Source organism: Antrostomus carolinensis, unplaced genomic scaffold (assembly GCF_000700745.2).
Source record: "Antrostomus carolinensis isolate BGI_N321 unplaced genomic scaffold, ASM70074v2 scaffold21185, whole genome shotgun sequence".
In the NCBI taxonomy this organism is placed as follows: domain Eukaryota; kingdom Metazoa; phylum Chordata; class Aves; order Caprimulgiformes; family Caprimulgidae; genus Antrostomus; species Antrostomus carolinensis.
Window position 1 is genome coordinate 6,286 of NW_010314552.1, and position 27,391 is coordinate 33,676.

At 35.9% G+C, this 27,391-nt stretch overlaps 1 protein-coding gene across 2 annotated transcripts in view; it reads left to right on the forward strand.

Annotated features, from left to right (window-relative positions):
* TBC1D23 (TBC1 domain family member 23) overlaps window positions 1–23,059 on the forward strand; it is a 28,558-nt gene extending 5,499 nt beyond the window's left edge. The window contains exons 4-19 of one of the 2 annotated variants that reach the window (XM_010167690.2): window positions 1,735–1,939; window positions 3,507–3,630; window positions 5,514–5,638; window positions 5,747–5,790; window positions 6,732–6,835; window positions 7,546–7,668; window positions 8,710–8,802; window positions 10,904–11,074; window positions 11,279–11,321; window positions 12,036–12,145; window positions 12,797–12,939; window positions 14,146–14,190; window positions 17,276–17,364; window positions 20,231–20,366; window positions 21,393–21,587; window positions 22,727–22,808. In XM_010167690.2, the coding sequence (XP_010165992.1) occupies window positions 1,735–1,939; window positions 3,507–3,630; window positions 5,514–5,638; window positions 5,747–5,790; window positions 6,732–6,835; window positions 7,546–7,668; window positions 8,710–8,802; window positions 10,904–11,074; window positions 11,279–11,321; window positions 12,036–12,145; window positions 12,797–12,939; window positions 14,146–14,190; window positions 17,276–17,364; window positions 20,231–20,366; window positions 21,393–21,587; window positions 22,727–22,808 (1,832 nt within the window). Of the gene's footprint in view, window positions 1–1,734; window positions 1,940–3,506; window positions 3,631–5,513; window positions 5,639–5,746; window positions 5,791–6,731; window positions 6,836–7,545; window positions 7,669–8,709; window positions 8,803–10,903; window positions 11,075–11,278; window positions 11,322–12,035; window positions 12,146–12,796; window positions 12,940–14,145; window positions 14,191–17,275; window positions 17,365–20,230; window positions 20,367–21,392; window positions 21,588–22,726 lie in introns of both variants that reach the window. The other variant, XM_029084895.1, reaches the window with a different exon arrangement.
* The last annotated feature ends 4,332 nt before the right edge of the window (window positions 23,060–27,391 follow it).

Consider the following 27,391-nt stretch of genomic DNA (forward strand, 5'->3'; position numbering starts at 1 on the left):
TTGTCTAATGAGTGATACTTCATCTGAAAAGCTGCTGTAGTGGCAAAACGCCTATAACCTCTAAGGGAAGAAATATATTAAACATTTTGGACTTGAAAAACGATTTTTTTGAAAGATTTTTTTTTTTAATAGTGTTTTCAGCAAAAGTGAAGGGTTGTGCTTGTGAAGGCAAGGTGCTACTTGGACAATGGAAATAATATTTCAGTATATCTGTAAGGAGCTGCCATAACATCTGTTTGGCAACACATCACAATAGTCAAATCCCTGACACTATGCCGGAGCGTTAGTATCGATGATCAGGTGATGGAGGCAATGCTGACTCATAAATTAGGGTACTTCTTATGGCATCAATAAGAGAATCTTCTATTTTGTTACCTATCTTGCTTTAATTTATTCTTGCACAACTGAAAGTTAAGGCAGAGAATGGAGTTACTGCATGCATGTTACAATGCAGTTCTGCATTTTCTAGCTCTAGTATCTAGCAGGGCTTATTCTCCTTCTCTTTCTGCCCTGTAAAGGAAAGGGGGAAAAAATTCCACTATGTTGTTTAATCAGAGTGTCTTCTCTGGAAGATTGCAAAATGTCCCAGTTAGTGTTCATAAGATACAAAATTAAGCACTGTAATGTCTCTTAGATTTCCTTTTGTCTTTATTGCAAAGATTTTGTGATATATGACAATATTAGACTGATTAAAGTAATAAATGTAGAACTAATTCAGAATGAAGATTATGTAGAGATTTCAGTTTTGGATTGAATTAAATCTCTCTATTTCAATGTTTTAGGAAAGCAAGTAGTCTAATGAAAAAACCTAAGGTTTGTGTATGTATCAAACTCAGTAATGACAGTATTTAAGAAGTGTTTAGCTTGCTACCTTGATTACAGAACTGGTTTTATACCAGATTTTGTGACAATTTTCATCCAAGTGCAACTGTATAAATTATGGATTCAGAATTAGTCTGTCCTTAAATGAGGGACATCTTTACTTTTCAGTACCTTACAACATTTGTAGGAATTTGAAACTATGTACTACATTATATAAAAGATGATATGCTCATGGTTAGTGTATCTTCTGATTAGCAACAGTACCAAGTAGAATTTAAAAGCCAGGTGTAGCTGTAAGTAATCAAATAAGTTCTCTTTTTATAGTTACCCTAACAACCCCAAATTTAAACTAATTAGGACAATTACTTTGAAGTAGAGAGTAAAAATGTGATTTATATGTTAATACTAAAATTTAAGTCTAAGCCTACCTGATTTCAAACTACTGATTTTCATAAATTTGTATGTCAGTGAAGAATTGGAGGAATTGGAGGTTGTGGGTTGATCTGTGTTGAAATTCAAATGAATTTGTTGTAGAGTTGAGCATAAGTTATGTGCTGAGTGCATCAAATAGGAATAGAGAGGGGCATTCTGTGCATTAAAAGGATTGACCTCTTTGTTTCATTCAGATCCTGGAAAACACAAACTTCTTTAATCCTTCTTGTTGTGATATTTAAATAATATTTAAATGCCTTATCCTACTGGCATTATAAAATCACTTGTATTTTGATGCCTTTTTGGATGCCTTTCTGTAAGTGTTTAATCCAAGCTGCTAGTTTTTTGTTTATCTGGTTTTGGTTTTGCTTTTTTTTTCCCCCCAAGCAGTCCCTATTGGTGCAGTTGTGCTATGAAATAATCTCATCCAGTTTCTTTGAAAGACCATTAATGCAGTTGATATTGCTGTGCCTATTTCAGACCAATTGTCAGTGCCAGAAGAGGAGAAGGCAGTATTACTTCTGGATATCGAGTCTGTTATTACTTTTTATTGTAAATCACGCAATGTTAAATACAGTTCTTGCCTTGGCTGGATACATCTACTCAAACCTCTGGTGCACCTTCATTTGCCACGCAGTGATTTATACAACTGCTTTTATGCTGTCATGAATAAATTCATTCCAAGGTAAAACTCTTTCTTTTGCCTGGGTACTATTTTTATTGGCTGTAAAAGTATTTTCTAAATTGATGTGCATGTTGGTTTCAGCTGGAGTAACACTCTTTGTAGCAGAGTTGTCAGATTCCTTCATATGATAATTAAATTGAACTGTCTTTCAATACCTTTTGAGTTGAAGTCTGGGAGATGATTGAGTTGGTTTAAGGTGTGACAAATTAGCATGTGACTGGCACAGACTTGGTGTGCCTTTTAAAGGACAACTGGTCTAGTGGAAGGTGTCCCTGCTGATGGCAGGGGGGGTTGGAACTAGATGATCTTTAAGGTCCCTTCCAACCCAAACCATTCTATGATTCTGATTCTGTGATTTCATACAATATCAAAAAGATTTGTTTAGGAACTATCTAATTCATATATGTTATATGAAAGCATTTTTTCTTTCCTTTCATTTTTGATATCTAAAGTACTTCTATCCCTGTCACTTCAAAGTAATTCATAAGCACTAATGAAGTCTCAAAATCTCTTTTGAAGAAATAGTTTATATTTTCCCTGTATTCTATTGAGTTGGGACTGAAATGGAGAGTTGAAACTAGATGATCTTTAAGGTCCCTTCCAACCCAAACCATTCTATGATTCTATGAAATGGGTTTTTTTAGTTGTTAGATATTTTTTAAATTTAATAAACAATATGAAATTGGAGCTTTTCATGCTCTTTTACAGGTGCTCTCACTAGAATAATTTTTCATCTATGTTGAAGTAGCACCATGACACTCCAGTGAGGCTACAGGATCTTCTGATTAAGACCTTGTGAAATAATATGTGGATAGTCTGTAATTAAAGATCTTAGTCTGATTCCCTGCAGAGGAGATTCCAGCCCAGCTAATGGATGTGTGCCCATAAAATGTAAATTGTACATTTGGTGTTGTGGCAGGAAACACTTATGTGTCCTGTCATAGGCATAGAAAGGCAATTTATAGTAGACTTGCAAATCTCTGCTTATGTCAGTTTGGTCTCAATTTAACATTTTCTGCTGGACCATCATTACTATTTGATAAAAAATTCATTTTTATTTTTTTGCTATTTTTGTTTTTTAAATAATACACTTTTTATTCATGTTTTCTCATGTTTTGTAACTATCATAAAATACTTGGAATTTATTCTAACAAAATATTAACAACAGGTGAGGGAAATGTGCTGCATAATCTGTTGGACCATATTATATCTTAGATTAGAATGATTTATATTAATTTTGGTTTTAGTTAGCAACTGTCTTTTTTATATTTAAATCTATTTTAAATACTTCTGTATTATATATTCTGTCAAGTATTGGCAATATTTTGTTCTTTTTCCTGCCTTATTAATATAGTGGGATTTTCAGTGTTTGTGGGGGTTTTGTTGGTTTGTAGATTTTCATTTTTTTTAAACTCTTGAGGCAAATTGACTTAGTGATCAGTCCCTGTGAATTAAAAGAACAATACAGGCAATTACATAATCACAACTAAAAAAGAATTGCTACTGTAAGTCTGACAACTGGAATCTTGCGAGGGGGTTTATGATTATTTTTGCTGCTGCTTTTTAGGGATTGTTTTATGAAAGGAAGACCATTTCATCTATTTAGACTGCTTCTTCAGTACCACGAACCTGAACTCTGCTCCTTTCTTGATACTAAGAAGATGACTCCAGACTCATATGCACTCAACTGGGTAATAAAGTGAAAGTAGGGAAACATAATGAAAAATAAATTTCTGTTAAAATTTAACAGTTACCAGTTTATGGAAGAGCAGTTCAAGAGATTGGAACTGCATATATTGAAATAAATTGCATGTTCTAATATAGTGTGGGCTTTTTTTGTCTTTGGTTGCTTAACGTAAGGTATGAGATCTTATTAACATCCTATTTTTATTGTACTCGTTCATTGAGCCACTGATGTTAGGAACTATTTGGAATAAGTAAGAACAAGAGCAATGGACATACTCAAAAATTCATTTTATTTTTAGAGTTGTGTACCAGGACTACCACATAAAGCAGCAAAATTCTAATTTTTCAGTGCTACTTAGTATATGCAATACAAAATCATCATATGATGCTTGCAGGGGCAAAATCTGTAAATTGATACAAAAGAGTTTATGAGCCATGAACTCTCCTAGGCTCTTCTTTCATTCTCATTGACTCTGTAAAATCTTTAGCAACTCCATTAGTTTCAGTTAAAGAAATAAGACTGCAATGAATTATTAAACTATGAGATCTGTATTTGTTTGGGGTTTTTTAAAGATTTTTTTTTTTAGGCTGCTACCAATTTTAATATAAAAATGTGCCCAGGAAGAATTTCCATATTCTCAAAATCTGCCTTTTGCCAGTCACCAGCCTTCCAAAGAGGAATCAGCTCTTTTTTTACTACTGAATCTCCTTTTCTTTTATATAATTTTCCTTAGTAAATACAAACTTCTTCAAAGTTGTTTATTAAAAGTTTAGTGACTCATTTGGAAAAATTATTCCCTTTGAAAAGAGGTAGGGAAATGAGCTAGTGTAGCTGCCAGTCCTCAGTGTCATACTTCCTCGTGTACAATCAGAGAAAAAAAAAAATTAAGCCTCATTTTATATTATGAGATTATGTTTAAATTTCTTGTTTTATCTGTCAGGAAAACTTAGTCTGTATAGAGGTATTTCTAATGTGTAGAAATATATCAGCAACATTCAGAGGCCTGTCATTGCCTCGTTGTTCAGGGACATTTTGTCTTCAGTTCCATTTGTCTCAGAACTGGATACATGTTCTTACCTCTTGTTATCAGAGTATACTAGGAAATGTTGAAATATTCCACAATAGTGTTTAAAAACAGTGAGCTTTTGAAAGCAGTAGCCCTGTTGATACAGAATTTGTATGCATCAGCAAGCCCAGTTAGACCCCAGTGAAGCCAGCTGGTATGCATTTGAGTTAGGTGTGATTGCAAATATTACCTGGCATGTATGAAAAGAAGTTCCTAGCTTTTCTTTTATCTGCTTTGAACTTTGCATATCAGAGAGGATGTATGTTTAAATGGGCACGTGGGAACAAGTGAACAGTTTGTTAAATGGTAATGAAAATTTTCTGTTGCTTGCAAATGTTTAATTACTCAGCCATAAAGCATCATAATGTAACATTAAATAAGTATCGTTGTCAAACTAATGTGCAACCGTGTTCAATTAGTTTGGTTCTACTGGGAAAGCAAAGTCCTATTTGCTCAGCTAGTTGAGTAAATATATTCTCTTATTATTGTCTTGTTGGTATAATTGATATTTCGCAGTGGCTATGAGCTAAACAGTATTCCAGCCTGATTGTTATCATCTCTGGTTGAATTTGCACTACAGCTGAGGCTGCCTTCACACTAGGTTTTTATTCACAGATAATCTGTAGCATTACTGTACTGTTTCCATAAAAATTATTTTTGAGAGTAGAATCATCTTTCAATATATAGTGCAAATGTATGTTTCAACATAATTTTGGTGATTTTATTTTCTTTTAGATATCTTGTATCTCTGTTTAAAATGTTATCTTGACAAGATTGTTCCTTTTTGTTGCTTTTTCTCACACTGTTTTCCAAATCTTTAGCTTGGAAGCCTCTTCTCGTATTACTGTTCAGCTGAAGTCACTCAGGCAATATGGGATGGATATCTACAACAAGCTGATCCATTCTTTATTTATTTCTTAATGTTAATCATCCTTGTCAATGCAAAGTAAGTGTTTAGTTAATTATTTAGGACATTCCTTGCTGACACAATTTTAATCCTCTTTTGTTTCATTTTGGTTTTACTGATTTATGCTTGTGACTTTACTGTTTTCAGAGACGTTATCTTAGCACAAGAATCAGACAAAGAAGAAATGATAAGTAAGTACTTCTCTTAAATAGCTGCTAGTAAAAAAATTACCATATAGTATAATCCCCATTGATTATTATTTTTAATTACTAAATAACTAAATTATTTAATTATTTCCCTATTTTTTTCTCATTAATGAATCCACTCACCCACTAATTTCTTTCTTACTTTTCTTTTGCTGCACCACATTTGCCTTGTCCTTAACATTCTTTTCTTGTGTTTCCTTTTAGCGCTCCCACACCTAGTTTTATACTTCAGTTTGGAGCACTTGAAACAGTCACCATGTTCCTAAACCCAAAGCAATGACTTTCAAATCTTTCTTTAAATCTACTGCACTTGTTGTATTTTACAGATTTTTGTATTTGTGTGCATTTGATTTGAGCCCAATTCATTGTTCTTGTCTTGGCTGTCTTCTGTTTTTATAGATAGGCTCACAAGAAACTTAGTGCAATTTGTCACCTGCCTTTGTATTTTTTTATATGGCATAATGCAATATAATTAATAATCTCCTAGTAATTAAAAGTGAGGGTGTTTGGAATTTTGCATCTTTGCCATGTACTGCAGAACTGCACCCTTATGCCATCCTGGACGTATAATCGTACTACTGGTTACATACTCTCATTTAGAAGATTCTCTTGGTCAGCCCTCTTTAGACAAGTCAGTTGACTCAGCATTACAACTGAGAGCTAAAATTATAGAGAGGTAAGAGTGTGGTAAAAAATAATTTGCGTGGAAGGTTTGAACTTCTAGCAAATATCATAGCTTTCCCAGGGATAAGGAGTATTTCCTTTATCTTCTCTTTTTACCTGGAGAGTGAATCAACATTCATGTTTAATCAATAAACTCAGTTGTGTTATGCTTGATTAAAAATAAGTTATTATGTGAAAATATGTATTGTGCTTCTTTTCTACATCTGAAATAATGGTGCACTTCTGTTTTTTGTATATCTCAGAATTCTTAGAAACTTCACCAGCCAGCCTCGATTTAGAGGATATAGAAGATCTCTTCTCTTTGGCACAATATTACTGTAGCAAAACTCCAGCTTCTTTCAGGAAGGTAATAACAATGTAATTTTGAAATTCTCTTCTGTTTGGTGGCTGTTTAAGCTCCTACTGACAGTACTTTGAGTATTTCATTGTGATATTTTTTTAAAGAAATTTTTCATGTTGTTACTCTGGTAATACTTACTGTTAGGATCTTTGAAAGATAAGAAGGTTAAGTGAAACATGTTGGAGAGAAGCTTCCCTGCAATATTCTCCCTTCATGACTCATGACCTTGTTTGGCAAACCAGATTCTTGTAAGAACTGATAAAGCAAAAATGCCATACTGACACAATTGTCAAGCTGTTATCACCTGTTCTTGCAGTTTTTCCTCACTCAAGATATCAGACCAGTGAATTACTGAAATAAAAGTAATTGACAGTCATTGCCTTTGGCTTGTGTGTACTTTCTCTGATGTGTGTAGACAGGTATATGAGATATTTTTTTGGGAAAAAAAAAGAAAAACAAGCAACTAAAAACCAAAGGTATTTCATCATGTTGGCATGGTTGAAGTGATGAAAAAGTGCATTTGTAATGGAAGTTCAGGTCTTGCCATGATTTTCAGAAAGAATTTCAGTTGATCAAAATATGATGACTATGTGGACAAGATATACGTGTATTCGGTTTAATTTTTGTGATGTGGTGGATATAGTTTTACTTTAAGCCTTCACATCTGAAGACAATGGCTTCTCTTAACTTTTTTTTTTCCCCTCTTGCCTTATTAGGACAACCACAGTCTTTTTGGCAGCAGCTTGCTGGGCCTCAAAGATGATGACACAGACTTGAGCCAGGCTCTCTGTCTAGCAGTTTCTGTGTCTGAGATTCTTCAAGCAAATCAGCAGCAAGGAGTCAGTATACTGAATTACTCTTCCCCCCAACCCCAATTTTATAGAAAAGGAAGAGAATCACTTACTACTTTGTTTATCACAAATATTTTTTAAGCACCAACACTGCAGATGAATATTTACTAATTCAGGAAAAAGTATTCTTGTCTTGAAGTTGACTCTCTTGTAGGTGATCTGCTGACTGCAGTGTATTTGTGCTGCAGCAACTAGAGCTTCAGCGCAGGGGAGCTTAATACAGCTGGTTTGAATCTGAGGAGTGGGAGCTTAAAGTAATATCTCACTAATTTGAATTCCTTTCCAAATGTAGTTATTGTAGAGGACAATTTAAAACCCACTACTCGGTACCTTTGAGAAGAATGCCATGATGAAATATCTGTCTTTTGTCAATGAAAGGTTTAAACAAACAAACAGAAAAATTGATTCAAGATATTTCATTAGTAGTTACTTTGCAGACAAATTATAGAGACTTTACTTAAGAGTGTTTAAGACCAATATATGGATAGTGTAGCTAGATTACGGTGTTTCTTACTGACTACCAGCTTTTTGTAGCAGTTTCCAGGCCCCAATTTCATCATGCATACTTTCCCCCCACCCCTAGTCCAAGTAAAGTTAAGCATCTGTTTATTATCCTGTTTAAGTCGGTGAGATATAAATCTATCCTTATGTGCTGTGCTGAGTGGTAATGGACTGTTGAGTTGGGACTTCAAAGTTGTCCCTTTTGATGTCTTGTGCCCTCATACCCCCTGTATTGCCTCTCAGTAGAATTGAAATAATTACAGTGTGTTTATTGCACATGGGTGCTCCTTTCCAATGCGCAAGCTGATCTATTAATGGGAAATCACTATGAGAATACTGTTGGTGGTCTGGTAACTGTAGAATTTCAGATTAATCAAATTAAATAAGATTTTTCTGATAGCTGTTAATCCCTTTGAGGGGTTCCTGTAGTATTGGAATTAGTATTAAAATATAATTGAATTATATACTTTCCCATCGAGAATTACACTATTTTAAGACTTTGTAACAGGCAAAATCTTTCTCTTTCAGGAGGGAGTAAGGTTCTTTGTAGTGGATTGTCGTCCTGCAGAGCAATACAATGCTGGGCATTTATCAACAGCATTTCATTTAGACTCGGACTTGGTTCGTATGTGTTTTGTTTCTTTACTGATTTTTCAATCCTAAGTTAAATAGAAGGAGAGAGAAATGTCTGTCTTGAAAAATAAATTATCCTTAGTTTAGACTCTGGTCTGTGGACTACATTATCTAGCTATGTGATAAGGTTTCAGAAGTTAGCTTCTTTAAAGGAGAGTGGTGGAACTATCGTTTTACTGAGAAGTTTAGCCTTTAATGACATTAGAATTTGGGATTCCAAACAGATTTCCTGTTCTTTGCTTAGAACTGGAAACCCATGCAGGCTAAAGACTAGATATTGCTTGGAGGAGAAATCTATTTTTAGTATCATAATTTCTAATGAAAAGTGTCATTAATTTTAATAAGTACCTTCCCCGTGCGGCCCCCCCCCCCAGCGCCCCCCCCCCCCCAGCCAGTCTTACTACAGCCTGCTTGTAAGGAGCATATGTCTTGAAAAGGATTTGGTTGCTCCTTTAAATTTTTTGCAGTACAATATGAGAAAGGAAATCCATTAATTTGGGGACTGAGATGTACTACACACTAATTACTTCATTAAATATTTTGCTGTAGTTTCCATTTAATTATGAATTCCTAAATGAACATTTAATCATATTTTTCTCTACTCTTTTTTTCTCTAAATCATTTTTGCTTCAACTGGCTTCCAGTTTTTCTTCACTTCTAGATTAACCCTCCACTATTTCACTTCAGGCAGTCTGTGGATGCTGCATGGAATGATTCTATGTGTATACCCCATAAAAGGCTTGTTTACCTTTCATAGTTAAGCAGCTCAGTCCTGTGTCTATTATCTTTACCTCTCTGATTATAATGATGTAATATTCAGTAGTATTTGCGCAAGTATACTTATATAGGAGAGCAAAGGAAGCTGAGGGGAGACCTGCAAGTGACAGGACAAGAGGAAACAGCCTCAAGTTGTACCAGGGGAGGTTTAGATTGGATATTAAGAAAAATTTCTTCACTGAAAGGGTTCTCAATCGCTGGAACAGGCTGTCTGGGGAAGTGGTTGAGTCACCATCCCTGGAAGTATTAACAAGACTTGGAGATGTGGTACTGGTCTAATGCCAGGAAAGCATTGTAGGGAATAATCTTTGAGATGCAAAGCCATTAATGGAACCTAAGTGTGTTTTATACATTTATATATGCAAAGTACACAGAAATTACGTCAAGGGGAGGCAGTGGGGAAAGCATTTTGGAGTCCATCTCATTTATAGGTAGTCTTAGATAGAGGAAGTAGTGAGATTGAGCACCTGTGTAATAAAGCAGCAGCATTTGGCTATAGGAAAACCCCAGTTAAAATTCAGGTTGACTTACTGATGGCTAGGTTGTGTATTTCATCATTTAATCCAGTGTAAAGGCTAGATAATGAGGATTCACTGCCCCTTCCAATCCAGGTCAGTAGTTCCTTATTAATTTAAATAAGTGCCTTCCCCACAAGAGCAGGTTAAAATTTCAGCTGTATTTAGAAAGTCACTGTTTCTCCATCTCTCATATAGCATCTCATTGTTTTTGCATTGCATAATAGGCCTTCAGAAGACCACAGCCTTAACTTTTTGGTAGTGCTAAGAATCCCAGGTATCTCCTTGTATTCCTGATTGTAATTTTTTTCCAAGTCTTGATACGTAAATGAGAAGCTTAGTGGGGAGAGAACAACATCAGGACCTTACTGGCACCTAGAAATTCTAAATATTTTAAAGGGTTTCAAAACTGCAGAGTTTGAACATGTTGTGCTGAAGCATATGTAAACATGGAAATCAGTCCCTCTGCCATATTGCCAACTTAATGCAACATGGAATTTGCAAAGACTTTTTCCACTATTGCTTGATGGCTGCAAAAATAAATTAACAGATGTTAGGTGGATTTCTTTCCTGGGGAGAGCACGGTGGAGTGAGGAAGAAAAGGACCATTCACAATGTTCTTCACGTAACATGAAATCTGGGTCAGGCTGTCTTTTATGTGTGTAAGTCTTGTACGATGCTGATGTTGCCTTGTTCATACTCAGCAAATTATAACCACTTTCAAAGTTTGTATATTTCACAAGTTGTGTTACAGTGTATTGGTGTCAAACAGCACTTTTTGTTTGTTGGTTCTCCAGATGCTTCAAAACCCGTCAGAATTTGCACAGTCTGTAAAATCCCTATTAGAAGCACAAAAACAATCTATTGAGTCTGGCTCCATAGCTGGTGGGGAACATCTCTGCTTCATGGGAAGCGGCAGGGAAGAAGAAGATATGTACATGAACATGGTGCTAGCACACTTCTTACAGGTACAACTAAAGTGCTGTTGATTTTAATAGCTGAAATAAAGTGTGTCTGCACATATCATTGATACTAAATGGCCAAATATTTTCCCCTTAAAATCTTAACTATTTTTTACATTGCTCAAGTTTACAGTTTTTATGAAATTACCATACTCACAAAACTCATTCCACAGATTTTTGCTTCAACCAAAAATGTCTTTTCTGTTGCAGAAAAATAAGGAGTACGTAAGCATTGCCAAAGGAGGATTTATGGGTAAGCTCATTAATAATGACCTTTGACTTGAGAAAACTTGATATCTTAGCGCTGTTGATATTTTTATTAGGCTTTGTCTAGAAATCAGATAAATGAATAGCAAATAGGTCTCACTTGTCAGGTTTTTGTTTTGTGTAAGCCAATGCTGTGCAGTAGCACCTTTGTGGTTAACTGTTACGGCTCACCCGCATTTGTGAATGATGAAAAATTAATACAGGAAATTCCCTCTTCTTCTAACTTGTTATTCTTGATGTTTGGCCTCTGTAGATTGCAGATCCATATGAAGATACTACTGCATAATTACTGTTAATTATTGATGTGTTTTCTTAAGCCATCAATTCATAATTCTGCAGTTTATGTTGCTGGAATCAACCAGGCTCTACAAAAGTGGAGAGATCTGTGCTACAGTATGAGTATAGAGGCATTACTAGTCAATATGTGCCATGTCATAACAGCTGTCTTTAGGATCAAGGCAATGATTTATTTTTAGTTGCTGCTGTATTTTAACTGTTTTCTTTACTAAAATAAAGATTATCCTAATGCCTTTGTACTATGGAAAGAAAAACCAGGGATGATTATAGTGGTATCTGAATTTATGTTTTATTAAATCATGTGGAGCAAAAATTGTTACTAATTTGTCTTGGATATACAGTATTTTCATCAACAGACTAATTCCAGTGTAGTTCTGAGTGTTTTTTAATGGCCTTTTAACAGCCCTCCAGCAGCACTTAGCAGATATCAACGTGGAAGGACCAGAAAATGGATATGGCCACTGGATTGCTAGTACCTCAGGCTCAAGAAGTAGCATTAACTCCTCTGTTGATGTAAGTGAATTTTAAGCTCAAGTGGTATAGTGGGATGGGAGCCCCAGATGTACTGAATTTTTTCATTATATTCCTCATTCTATTCTGTAAAATGCATTACTGCAAGTCATTATTGTTTTCAGTTCTGTGTTTAATTTCAAACTATATTCACTGTCTAGTGGAAGTGACCTAAAAAGTTTTATCCTCTTGAGAGGAAGAGCTTGTAGAGAAGGACTTGCTGTAGTCATTCTCCAGCAGAATATAGGTAATGGACAATTATTTTCCTGGCTCTTCTTCATGCTGGGAATAAATTACTATAAAAATGGCATACATTTTCATGGGAAAGCTCAAAATTGTCTCTTTTCTACAGCTGATGTGTTGTACTTAGAATTTGGCTTTTAATTTGAATACAGTTTATCATCAATAGAATTCGTTCTTCTCTGGATTTTCATAGCAGGCTGCTCAGTAATAAGGTTTGTTAAGCTTGCTTTATTGGATCATCTTTATCTCGGACACATACCATTGTTGTCATTTGATAGAACTCTGAAAGAATACTTGATGTTCTCCTGAGTACCAAAAAGTAGATTACTATTTTGTAGTCATTTCCTTTCTTAACAAACTAGTAATGAAATAACATTATATGATTAATGCTGAGAGGAGTTACTTTTGCAGGGTGATTCTCCTAATGGTTCAAGTGATGGAAAAGGAGTAAAGTCCCTGGTGAATAAAATGACGGTTGCTTTGAAGACTAAATCTGTGAATGTGAAAGAAAAAGTTATTAGTTTTATTGAAAATACATCTACTCCAGTGGACAGGTGCGTCATTTATCTCTCACTGTGAATTAGCAGTGAGGAATGGCTTCCCATTTCAGGTGGCTATTTTGTAAGTGTGAAGATTGTGCTAATTAGGAAAAAAGTTATCTTCCAGTTTGAACTTGTAGATTTCCTGTCCCTACCCTCCTCACAATTTTATCATGACACAGTAAGCCTACTGTGCTGCCATAGTATTGCAAGGCCAGTGTGAGCAGCCTTTTCCTTTGAATGTTTATCTAAAATTTGTCACTGCATGGTTAGTTTGTCTTCTTATAATGTGTTGGTTCTATATTCGGTCTAAAAATCAAAAATTATTTCACTTTTATTTCAGTTCCTCCCCATCTTGACTCTAATGGAATGGGTGAATGACAAGGATTCTGGATGGGGGGTTTTTTGTTTGGTGGGTTTTGTTTTGTTTTGGCTGCTTTTACTGCCCTTTCTTGTCAAGTTGAGGTTAACTTTTTTGAAGATCTTGATTTTTTTCAAGTCCTGATGTAAAACTGCTTTTCCAACCCAGAATCCGCTGCTGTTCATTTTTTTGTATCTTCAAGTCAAGCTGGGAACAAGAATGTGCAAACGTGTAAAAAGACACTTTCAAAGTTGGGAGCTGTCACTCCAAATACTTATCTTAACTAGATAAAAGAATAACAGCTTTCATCTGTCAAAACTTTAATTGAATAGCCTGTTTTAGAGTTCTTTAAAATGCAGCCTTTGGAGTTGTGTATTGTTAAGACATGGGTACTCAAGAATCGTACAGAGCTAGTGTTTGTGGGATAGCAGGATTTAAAATAGGTGACAAACGAACAGTAGTTCTTCGTAGTCTTGTACCTAATCAAAAGGTAGAAATGGTTGATTCTTTCTGTGTTGAAAAATTATTTTTTAAATTATTATTATTATTATTAATTCACAATTAGAGGCAAAAAATTCTTAAATATCACTTGGTAGTAGCTTTTGTTGTGTGAAGAATTGAAGTAAGGCTTATGTGCAAGCCATACATAGCATGAAAAATGCATCTTTTAGTAGAATTTTTTACAAATATTTCTCTACCTTGTGGCTAGCTGTCCTGAAGTGTTATTTTTGTTTATAAGCGTCCTCCTTGAAGAAGATACATTGCCAATATACAGCATTTCAATTATTTATCTAGATTTTTCCTTTAAACTTTTTTTATTATTATTCTTTTGTTCTGTCCTCTGCCCCAATGTACTATAGAATACCTTTCAATATTCCCTGGCCAGACAGAGCAAGCCTGGAGCGGTAAGCTTGATAATTAAGCAGTCTGACTAAAACCACCTTTGTTGTATTTAGCATGGCATTGCAATATTTGTAAGCATTGGTTACACTGACAAAACTGCTCTCATATTTTTGTATTAATTTAGGGGTTTTTGAATACTTTAAAGCTGTTGAGTTTTATATGTACCAGTCAGGGGACTAGAGGAAGAAAAAGAACATAGTGGCAGTGCTTTCTTCTCTTAGTTTCTGCTTTGTTATTTCTGTTCTCTTCCTTACTATTGCTTTTTATAGATTTTTTTTTTTTACTTGTTATTTCCTATATACATTTTATTAGTGACTTGTACTAGTGACAGACACCAGGAGAAATTACCAAACAAATTATGGTTTAAGGTTTTAACAGGAGAGACTACAACTATGAAAAGAACTGTTGTAAACTGTTCATAAAGCATCATCAGAGCTTAGATGTAAGAGGGGACCCATATGGAAATGCTGTCTGGAAATCTGGAATTTTTATGCTTCTGATCACATGGTGATAAAGCATGCTGATAGAAACAGAGGTGCTCGTTACTGGGAAAATAAAAATGCTGAGCTAATAAGTAAATGTACCTTGCAACTCTCCCTCATCTTGATTGCATAACTACTGCATTTCACACAAATGTGGAGTCCCTTCACATTTGTCTCAGATTTATTGCCTTATAATTATTTCAGAAATAAAAATTGTGAATTGCAGTTATATAAAATTACTCATAATGAATGAAGGACAGCTCATGCATAATCACTTTGGAACTTTGCTTATACTTTAGGAACTCTGTGTTATAGCTTTTGACCCTCATAGACTGAAAAGCATGAAGATTACTGCTGGAAAAATTAATGAAGATTTAAAGTACTGTTTGGGTTTTCAAGGGTTTTGGAACAATTCTTCTTTCAAGTATTTTGTACACAATTTGATAGGATTTACCCATAAGCATTACAGATTGGTGTTGTATGAGCCAAACCAACAGTAATGTTAACCAGTATCCTTTAAAAAAAAAAAGGCAATATTCCAATAGCACAGAATATATTTTGTTAATTTAAAAGTCCTAAAGATCATGGGGATTTCTCCCTACATTTTACTGATCAGATTTTAGAATACGTCGAGAAAATTTTAAAATTCCAACTTAAAACACTTGATAACTGCGTTTGGTAACTGACAGATACTTGATTCTATATTTGTAACCAACAAGTTTTGATATATTGAGATTATACTTTGGTGATTTTACTTGCTTCTTTCAGTCGTATTGCTGATCTTCTTTCACTGGGAAGATCCAATAATAAATGTGCTCACACTGTGGATCACTAGTCTGTTCTTAAATTTGCAGCTCTTAAACACCTGGAATGGCTTTCTTTTCCCATCAATTCAATTAGATCCACTTTGTGTTTATCACCAATATATTTCACTTTGGAGGTTTGCCACTGAAGGGAATTGCATTCAGTTAGTAACAATATAATGATGGCCTTCCATGCAAACAGGTTAAAGGAAATCCATTCCTAGTTTAAGATGTCACCAGCTTTTTATAAAGTAGCTTTTTACTTTCTCTTGCCTTGACTAACTCTGATCTATAAACACCAGTGAGATCATTTCTTAAATCCTCTGTGTATAATTCAGTTTGACACTATTTAAATGTGCTTCTTACTCAATTGGTTATGTGTTAGGAAAGTGTATTTACAAAAGCCTCCAGGTAGAAGCACTGCCTTCTTGAATTGTCAGTGTCATTGATGCTTATTGTCTTCAACACTAATGAGCATGTTCTTATATGTTTATTTTTTGTTTCATTGTAGAATGCATTTCTTTTTTTTTCCTATTAAACATTTACTTCTTCTGTCTACATTAATAAATTTTAGCCATATAAAATGTAGGTTTCTTTTTTAACTTTCAAGTGCTTTCAGATATACATAAGGACTAGCATTTGTTTATATGTACTAAAGAGGTTGCCTCTCCAACAGGGTTCTACAGTAGCATGTAAACTGGAGTTTGTGAATTTACTTTAAAAAGGAGCCAGGGCTTATAGTTAATGGAAAATATGAATACACATTATGAGGAGAGAGGTTATAGAAATTAAAATGGGGGAAAGGAACAAGCGTGTTTTGGTTTTGTTTTTTTTTGTTGTTTTTTTTTAAACTACTACATGTTGCCATGTAAAGGCTAAAATCATGAACTGTTTAATTTTTTCAGCAATTACCTATTTTGTGGCTTTCTGAACCTTTAGGTCTTCTCATATTTTTCAGGTATTCTCAGCAGTTGAGGGCCAGAACTTTTAACATGACAGCTATGACCATGTAGTCACAGCACTCTGAGCTGGAGCTTTGAAAGGTCCCAGGATTTGCAATTGTTACTCTCAAATGTTAAGACTTAGTTGTGTGTGTTTGTGTCATTTAATATGATCTGTAGAAATAGATTTAAATGTTACTTTTGTCATTATCTGTGCAGAAATCCTAGTGATGCTGGGATTTTAGCAGTAGGAATTGCTTGACCAAAGATTTTGGGATTTGGCTTATGCTGGAGAAAGTAATGGACAGGAAGTCAGAGTTCACACCACAATTGATAGTTTATAATAACTCCACTTTGAGGTGCTTAAGGTATTTTGTTATGTTTTGAGGAATTAACCAGAAAAATTAGCTTCCAGGAATGTTAGTTAATAGTCTTCATTTTTTCCTTTATCCCAGTTTGGCATCCTTGTAAACCTGCCCTGACTGTCCAGAAATATTTCAGTGTCATGCTAAAAACTTCATAGTCCATTGTTAGTTTTCAGGTCTCCAGTGTATTTTGTCATTTGAGAATGTGACCAGAAGTTATTTTTAAGACAAAGAAGTATTTCTTTTCACTTGATTTGTTACAACAGTCAGCCTTGCCAAGTAACTGCAACACATGCTTTCACTAACCAAATTGCTTGATGGGTCAGTCACAGCTTCCTTGCAGGCAGCTGTATGAAATTCTCTTGTCCTTCTCGGCTGCACAGTTGTGTTTACATTTTGCTGATACATTATTTATTGTAGGAATCATACTATCAGTTTGAAAGTTACTTTTCTTTTCCCATCCCATGTTCCCTTCTGCCCTTTTCATTGCCAACAGACATGTCAGCAGCAGTGACAGAGTAGGAAAACCCTACCGTGGTGTGAAGCCAGTGTTCAGCATTGGAGATGAAGAAGAATACGATACTGGTACAGTAGAAGATTTTCCTCTTACCTAGATTAGCTTATTTAGGCAAAATTATTAAGTTTGGCTAAATGATAAAAGTGTATCTTTCATTTTTGTCTTACAACATGGTATTTTTCTAACTATTATTGTTGATGGTGTTTGTTATGGTGATGCCTAGGACTAACCAGGAAAGAAACACCCCCTTCAAATACATAGGATCAAATTAAATAAAAAAGATTTTGTGGTAGGCATTAAACAGTCACCAGGAAGAAATGGAAATAGACGGGTTTAGTGGATCATTTGTGTTCACTTGTTATTTCTGTAGTAAAAATCTGTTTTTCTACACTGATCTTGTACATGTAATTGTGTACTGCAGTTGTATCCCGTTACTCATAACAATAAGCAAAACAAAGGGCTTAGTTTGACTGGTTGATCTTGGGTTGAATCTCTAGTATTGACAGTTAGTATAATGATCTGAATTTCTGAAAATATAGTTGGAGCTAGAATTAAGGTGGCTAATGTGTGCACACCTCTCCAGTATTTTGGACTTTGCTTTTTAGCATTGAATCTATTAATAATCAGTTCATCTCCTGATATGCATGCAGAATGCTGTAGAAAAAATACACAATGTTTATTTCAGGTTTTTTTCTAGTTGAAGAGTTACGGGCAAAACTGGAACGTTACACTTTTCACAGAGGTGATTTTTTGAGACCAGAGCTAAGGTTAGAATGGTGCAGACCTACTGCTATCCTGGTTTTGTTCTGGCAGTGTGAGCTCACTCACAATCAACATCATCTCAGAAGTAATCATTCTGTGACCAAAAGACATAACTCAGGTTCCATGTGAGAAACAAAGAACTAGACTAGGAATCTTTGTCCTGCAAAATAAATAATTTAGGAAGCTTAATGAAGGAGATTCATAAGATCTGGAGTTGTTTAAATAAGATTGATGACAAACAGTCGATCATTGTTTGTCTACTGAAAGAACTGGGAAGGAGCAAAATGAAACTATCAGGCAGAAGCTTCACCCCTAACAAGGTACTCCTCCAAGTGCCATGTAATTAAGTTTGCACAGTTCTTTGAGCATCCATAATAGTGTTTGGCAAAGCCTCTATGGTTTCAGAAAACTAGGTCCTCAAAGACAAATTGTCTAGAACTTATTTCAGTGATGGTTGTTTGCTAATTTCTATTTCCATTTGTTTTTAAAAGCACAGTTAGACTTAGTAAGCAGAATCACTGCAATTATTTGAGTAAGCAAAGCCAGCACATGAATTGAAATAGATGTTATTTTGGTACAGAAGAATGCAAAACTCGAACCTGTTTGTGTATAATTGTTTCTGTGAAGTTTTAGTGGGTTTTTTGTAGTAAATAATTGCAGTCAGATATAGTAATTGCAACCTGCTCTAGGTGGCCCTGCTTGAGTAGGAAAGTTGGACCAGATGAGCTCCAGAGATCCCTTCTATCCTCAACCATTCTGTGATGCTGAGAAATGAGGATGGATTTTGTTCCATTCTTTCAATTCCATAATGTGGTTTTTTTTGGTTTAGACCTTTTTAAAAGTGTGGCTATAATTCTGAATTCCTTTGAAATAAATAGTTTAACAAAGCATAGAAAACTGGCTTTGAAAAGACATTTTAAAGAGATGTCTTTCGAAGTTATTTCTGGGAGTAATTTCTATGGATTTAACGTAGTTCATTGTTTTAGATAACTAGATTGCTTAAATTCTTCTAAAATAGCACCAAAATTACTATGTAAACATAGTCACCGTTTTTAGACATAAAACTAGTATTTTGCAGCTAAGTGATAACACTTGCAGGAGTGTTGGGTGTTTCACAGAGGTCTGTGCTGAAAATTTTGGTTTTGAGTATGTCCTTAAATGTCCTTAGAAAAGGAGATGAACCTGAAGACCACAATTTTTGCTAATAATCCAGGGTTATTCAAGGTAGTAAGGACAGACTGAAGAATTGAAGGAGGCTTTTGCTAGTCTGAGTGACTGGGCAATAAAATGGCACTTGAAATTCAATATTAATTAATGTGAGGTGAGAAAAGCATGAAAAAATCCATTCTAGTTTCAAATAGAGAATAGTAGACTGATTTGTCTGTGTCCAGGAGCAGTAGTTTTATAATAAGTAAGTGCTCATATAGCAGTCAGAAAGGCAAATCAAATGCTAGGAACTATAAGGAAAGGAACAGAGAATAAAACAGAGGTCACTATGTCACTGTGTAAACCTGTGGTTCACCCACACATTGAATATTGTGTATCTTGATCCTCTACCTCAGATATAGTATGTTTGAACAGGAGAAGGTTTGGAATGGGATAAGAAGGGTGAGGAAAGATGCGAAAGGGCTTTCTCAACAGGCATAACTGAATATTGGATCTTTTGTTAAGTGAAATAGGCAATTTAAGGGAGGAAAAGTGGCCCACAGAAATACTGCCTGGCCTGGAAAGGAATCAACAGGTGTGTATTTCTTCTTGTACAATAAACTAAAAGCCACAAGAGGAGGCTTTCCTGGAATGTAGTTGACATGTTTTTAGTACTCCTTACCACAAGATATTGGTGTTGTAGATGCAAAAAGTTTACATGGCTTCAAGGAAATTCTGGACAAGTCCACGTAGAAGAGATCTTTTAAACTTTACTGAATGGACAAAGTGGACCAGCCTAATATATCCCCTGAGCTGAAAACAGTTGTCTGCTGAGAGATAATTAAGAGAAATATCAGATATGCATACCTCTTTCTTTCTTTCCTCTGAGCAATTGTTTTTGGCTAGGTGGACCTTGGTTTGAACCTGTGTAGCTACTATGGGTTTAAGTGAGTTGAAAAGTTGTCTGATATTGTGTGAAAATCTTTTTTAAAAATTATTATTATTTACTCCCTCTCTTCAAAACAGATGAAATTGATAGCTCCTCAATGTCAGATGATGATCGGAAAGAGGTGGTCAATATCCAGACATGGATAAATAAACCTGATGTGAAATATAACTTCCCCTGTAATGAAGTAAAAGAAAATGGACATATGTTTCCCAGGTACTGGAATTAGTCCTAAGCTTAATGAAAATGTCTGTCCTGATACACATTTTAAAAAAATGTCTTGGGCAGTTAAGTTATTCTTTATGTTGAGCTAGGAGATGAAGGTGCAAAACAACCTAGAACAAAATGTTACAACTATATTTGCATTCTTATATTTGCAGTTGTTATAGAATGGTAATTGTGTACAAAACCTAGTATGAAGTTTTGCTTTTCAAAACAGAATAGTAAGAAAAATATTCTGTTTACATGGGCTTGTTTTTCAAGACCAGGTAGATCCAAGTACCTGTGGCTCAGGTTATTCTTGTCTACTTGTCTCTGTGCCTTGTACTACGCACTCAACTTGCCACTGAGATTCAATGACCTTGTTAATCCTGCAAGAGCAGAACGTGATGCTTGCTGTATTTTGGCTTCCCCAAAGACTACAAATCCTGTTGAATCTGGATAACAGAAAATTATGATGGGCTTTTTCTTGCATCATGGTCTGTTCTTGTCTTTTATTATCAATTTTATTTTCCCATTAGAATTATTTTATATGGTGTATGATTAGTGATCTGTCGTAGTATGATTTCTCAAACTGAGTTGGGACTCAACTAGTGTGTTCCCACCACTAGTTGGACATGCATTCCTTCCATGAAGAAGGCAAAAGTGGGTCTTGAACTGAGCTGGCAGGTCGACATCTCCACGTTAGTTCTTGTGCAGTGATTGACAATCACGGAATCCCAGCACATCCTTTTAACTTAGGTCTGGCGCTCCACATGTGGAGCTGCTGCTCTGTAGATGGAGGGATGGGCTTGGGGTATGATTGAAGGATGAAATGACCATGATACAGTACTCAAGGAAAATCTGAAGTATTTTATAGACCTTTCTAAATTACAGATTTTTAAAGTATCAAAACTGTTTCCTAGGTCTGGGAACTATTTTATCTAGCTCTCTCCATGCAGCTTATTTTTAGAATTTAGCTTTCTAAATAGCTGACATTTAGTTCATTAGCAAATTTAATTTGTATTTTTCTTTTCTTTCAAGTCATCTCCTAGTGACAGCAACTCATATGTACTGTTTGAGAGAGATTCCATCGCGAAAGGGGCTGGCTTACATACAGTCTCGACAGGCACTCAACTCTGTAGTCAAAATCACATCCAAGAAGAAACACCCGGAACTGATCACTTTTAAATATGGAAATAGCAATACTTCAGGCATAGAAGTTTTGGCAGTTGAAAGGTAAGCCATCTCAGTAGCAGAGGTGTAAGTAGTAATTCTGATACACAGAATGCTGTCAACTGGAAATCAGGGACAGGCTGTAATTCCCAGAATTGAGTTCAAAAGTAATAGTTTTTATTTAGGAATAGGTAATTCAGATGTGAACTAGAGAAAAGATCTGCCAGCAGAATGAGGAGCATTTAGAAGACCCAGCAGAGAGGAACCCTGTGGTCTGCAATGACAGTTGTTGGGGATGGAACATATGCAAGTGTTTTATTTTTGTAATATGTCTTAAATGAAAATGAAGTGGACAATTATCTCAGTCTAAAGTATGGATTTATGAAGAGTGGTATTTAAGAGAGTGATCTTTTTTCTGTGGTATCTTTTCTGAGACATCTAACTCTACCTATGCAGTCTACAAGGAGTCCAGAAGCCTAACCTCAAAGCTCTGAACCCCTGAAACCTGGTTCCTGAAAGTTAGGTATTGCCATGTTCAGCATTTGCATGCCTAAGACTGAGGGGAAGTCAGAGGGATGGGTGTACTGGGCTTCTCTCCACTGGTGTAGCCTGTGGTTTCTGTTTTAACAAAGTTGCTGACATCAGTTGGACGTTTTCTCATCCTCTTCCTTGGGGAGAACTGTTTGCAGTGGGTGCTCTGTTTTCACAAGCAATGGGAAATGGGTTTCCTAGCTAACTAGGGCAGCTGTTCTACGCCTGTTGGCTGCTTAGAATGAAATTAGTTTGGTAGTAGGTCAGACAAAGATAAATTAAAAAGTTGCAGAGAACTTTGCATCTATAGGACTTTAAAAAAAAAAAAAAAAAACAACAAAAAAAAGACTGCCATGCTTCAGTCAGACTGTGCTATTTGTACAGATCTTGAACTGCCAGATCTGTACCACTGTCAATTCATGGAGAACTTTTCCTTTCCAAGACAGCCTGTGAAGTGAAGTACTCCTCAACAGTTTAAAGTTCACAAATGGAAAGTGTTTCATAGTATAAACAGGAAATAAATGTTATTTTCTTAGGAGCTTTTCATTTTAATATATGCCCCTCCTCCTTCCTCCTAGATTGTGCCAGAGGAAAAATAAAAACAATTGTGGAATTGATACTCCAATTTTTTATAGTGAATTAATGATGGCTTTTTCTAATCTTTTTTTAAGGTATTTGATTCCAAATGCAGGTGATGCTACCAAAGCCATAAAACAACAGATCATGAAAGTATTGGATGCCTTGGAGAGTTAATAACTAAAGACTTTGTAGAGGACAGTTTATAAAGAAGAAGCAACCAAGATACTGTATGTGGACACAAGCTGACTGTTTCCCAACTGAATACTAACTTAAGAGAATTTTTCTGTTTACTGATGGGAGTGCCTGACTAGCAGGCTTAAGATAGGGTAAATTATTATCAATTTCTGAACAGGATTTTTAATTTTTTTTATCATTTTGTTTTGTTTTGAAGAAATGTTTTATTATAAAGGTCAGTTTGTTTCATTTTTAATGCAGCCTTAATGTGAGTGATCTGCATCTTTGCAAGACGAGATGCAGCTGGGTTCATATTAAGTGTGTTAAAAGAATGAAGCACTGCCAGATCCCGAGAAGCAGTTGAAAACAGAATGGTTTTTAAATTACTTTCTCTTGAAAGTAAGATCTCTCCATAGCCTCCAGTCTATAAATTTTATTTTGCTTAATGGGTAGTATCAAGGACTGATTAAAAGCTTAGGTTTATGAGCAGAGCAGATAAAAACCTTAGAAATACTGGTTCATTCTCGTTAAAAATGGTTAAGTCCATCAGGGGCTGCAGATAAATGGAAAAAAAAAATGCAAACAATTTGTAAAACTAACTTTTTAAAAAGTCTTACCCACTACTAGGTTAAATAATTGGAATTGTCAGTAAGGGTATTTTTAAATACCAAAGCGAACTGTGCACAATAAGCTTTTACTAGACGGTTGTGATTTTTCAATTATGCAAAATTTTACATTTCATAGGTTGAGGCTGTTTATCTTGTAAAGATGAGTGTGTGCATTGAAGTTGATGCTTCATGGTAGAATATGACAGTTGAAAGCTAGTTACCTTGCTCCTCAGAAACAAAATGTCTAAGATAATAACTAGACCTTTAAAAACCTTCCATTCAGTACAGAAGTATGTGCTGATCAAAGGTGTGTTCAGCAAGAAAATTAACACCCACAAATAAAGAAATTTAGTACTGTGTACCTGTGATAAATGTGGTAGTTACCTGTTGCCTTCATCAATTCAAGCATTTGTTTATATTCTTTTAACTAACATCTTCTAAATTAGTTAACGTTTGAGGGATGGCAACTATGTGATTGTTAGTCAGCAGCTTTCCACTTGTTCTAAGAACGGTTCTCTTGTTAAAAAAGCTCATTACAGGAATGTCCTCATTGCCAAAGCACAGCATTTTTGTAGACTGATGTGGAAATCACCAAAAACTGTGAAATAAAGATAATGGGGATTATCTTTGCTGCGTGACGTCTTCTGAGTGTTTGAATCAAAACCTGTTAATTGATACATCATTGGGAAGTAACATAAATTAAACTGACCTTTATAAAAAAACAGTTATTCTAAGTTATTTTACTAGAAATTAAGCTAGGGCACCTTAATTCTGGAACTAATTAATTTTTTTTTCTTCTTAGTATCTGAGTAAACACCAATAGAACTTGAACTGTTGAAGATATTTGCATGAAATTGCACCTGGGCCAAGGCTCATGTATTTATAGTTTTGCCCAGCGGCTGTTGTATTACATTTTCCTCTTCCTCCTCCCTTCTGAAAATATCCTGAAGAGTCTCTGACTCTGTGCCTACTTCAGCAATGAGATTTTTTTCATGTAAAGACGTTTGTGTTACTGTTTATAAACTACAGTTGTAAATAAACCAGTACAATTTGAACATAATTTGTTCCGTCAGAAAGTATTTAGTTGCGTACTGTGTGAATTCTCTGAATCAATTAACAGTTTTTCCTAAAGGTATTTTGTAAGTGGAAGAGAATTTGATCTTTGGAGTGGAAGAAGCTGATTATGGATCATGGGGAGCTACTGTCAGTGACATGTTAAGGTAAGTATTTTGGAATTTAGACTTAGACTAATTTCATTAAGTATTTTTGGGTGAGCTGTAGTAAACGTTCATAGAAAGGTCAAAATGAATTAACAAATTGTCAAATTATAGAAGGGGTCTCTGGATAAATTCCAGACTTCTTAGCATCATATTTTTATATTATGAAAATGTTGACAAAATGTTACAACATGTTTCTCCTAGTGATGAGGAGTGGGATTTTGAAAAGTACACTCAGCTGTTAAACAGGTGTATTTGGATATTAAATATGGAAAGTGGGTAATGTATGTGCTTCTCTATGAGGGCAACAAATACAGACCTTTTAGATCTACAGTAAGTAAAGCAACAGTAAGTCAGTTCTTAAATCTCTTCTGTGTATAAATGTATAATCCAAGCCATTAAGAGGCTAACTATCTGTGATCTTTAAGGCCATGTGCAAGTTACCAACAGACACCTTATCTTACAAAGCTCAGTCCCAACTATGAATAATTTCAATGGTGTTTTATGCATCTTACCCACAATTTAAAGGGTACTTTTGCCCCATAGTGTATATATCTGTAGTTAGTGTGTTTGTTACAAAACTTGTATTGCTAAGCAGAAATTCTAGTTATAGTACTGGAGCGACAGGTTTTGAAAAGGAAAGTCAAACTAGTATGCTACTTCCTGTCCCTTTAATCTTCAAGGATTTGGGGGTTTTTTAATTATTTCACAGAGCTTTGCAGTCTCTTGTTTTATTTTGCATGCACTGCTGTCTGTATTGTTCAATATCATTTGACAGCTGCTATGTTGCTAGGGTTTTAATTTTTAAAAATTTATTTATTTTGGTGATAGAAATGAGGTCTGTAGCAGGAAAGAAAAACTCTTCTCAGAGTAAGCTTTCCTGCCAAATGGAAGCTCTTACCTTTGTGTTTCATAGCCAGGGTCAGTGTTCCGTGGTCACTGATGGCTCTTCAGTTGTCTCACAAATTCTTTTAGATTCTTATCTGTATGAGAATTTGTACAGAAATTTGCATGTATTACCGACTGAAAAAATACTCTTGACTGTGGGGATGCGATTTTATTTTCATTGCCTTCTCCAGATGTAAGTAAGAATTACTTGCTGTTCTTTCAGTTTAGTGCCTGTTAGGCCTTGCACGTGGTTCTCAGCAGTGTTTGTAGCTGTTCCTTCCAACTACATTTCAGGTGTAGTTTCAAAACTTTTGATACTGTCAAATAACCTTTTTCAATATAGGCATAGTCTACTGAATGGCTGAGAAGTTTCTCCTTTTTGGGAAGGAGGGAAGTGATAGTGTGTAACTTGTTCTTTTGGGTGTATATAGTGCTTTCAGATATTTTTTTGTTTGAAACTTGAAGAATACACTGTATCTCTCTGAACCATGGTAAACAGTGGGCTTTTTTAGCCTCTGCTTTTCACCTTGAAGGGATGATACTGCTTCAGTTCTTATTATTTCTTATTTTGTGCTCTGCCCCAAACCTTCTGTGAATTCAGTAGACAGTTATTCTTTGTGCTGTTAAAAAAAAAGTTCATATATGCTCTTTTTGTCCTGCCAGGGACATGTGTAAAAGGGAGGGTACCCCTCCTCATCTGCAGTTGTCCACTTGGTAATTCTGCCATCCTTTGGCTTGGTCAGTTTGGGTTGAAGTGTTCCCTTTCCTGCTCCAAGGGGTGGATTGGACAGTTTTTCTGTGGAAGGAAGGTTAGTAACTGCTTCAAGTTGCACCAAGGGACGTTCAGATTGGATATGAGGAAAAATTTCTTCCCTGAAAGGGTTATCAGACACTGGAACGGGCTACCTAGGGCAGTGGTTGAGTCACCATCCCCGGAGGTGTTTAAAAGATGGGTAGAGGAGGTGCTCAGAAATATGGTTTAGTAGCAGACAGGTATGGCTGAATTTCATGATCTCAAAGGTCTTTTCCAACCAAGCCATTCCGTGACTCTGTGCTGCAAGCAGTGGTGGTTGTGCATTTTTATGGTGGTTATGCACTTCCATCCTTCATCTCCATCCATATATTTCCTGAAAGTGAATGTGGGTAAGAGATTTATCACCCTGGCTTACCCATTTTGTGGTCTCTTTGCCCCTTCTGCTGACATGTGCTTTCAGCTTGTGGAGATACTTTTGCATGAGAAATACTGCCTCTGCACAACATGAATCTGCAGTTGAACAAACATGCTTTTAAGTAAGCCCAAGACTGGAAAAGAGATCCATGAGGCAGCAACGTTCTGTGGTGAGCGAAGGCGAGCACTCAGCGTTTAAAGCTAAGAATAAAACCAGCACGGCAGTTAGCACGTTGGTTTGTACCTTAGGAGATGCTCTTCTTGTGAAGGAAGATGGATGGGGATCATGGAATGTTGTGAGCTGGAAGGGACCCACAAGGATCATCGGGTCCAACTCTTGCCCTAGCACAGGACAACCCCAAGATTCAGACCATGTGTCCGAGGGCGTTGGCCAAATGCTTCTTTAATGGTGTCAGGCTTGGTGCCATGAGCACTTCCCTGGGGAGCCTCTTCCAGTGCTCCACCACCCTCCGGGTGAAGAACCTTTTCCTCATGACCAACCTCACCCTCCCCTGGCACATCTGCTTCCCCTTTCCCCTGCTCCTGTCGTTGGATGTCCCGGGTGAACGAGTTGCCAGTGGACGGGTACAGCTCTCTCGGGATGAGCCCTTCGCACATACAGGGCTGCTCGGGATCGTGCAGGGCTGGGAAAACGGGATGTCAGCAGAGCCGTGTGGGGACGGTGCTGTGAAACGGGGGCAG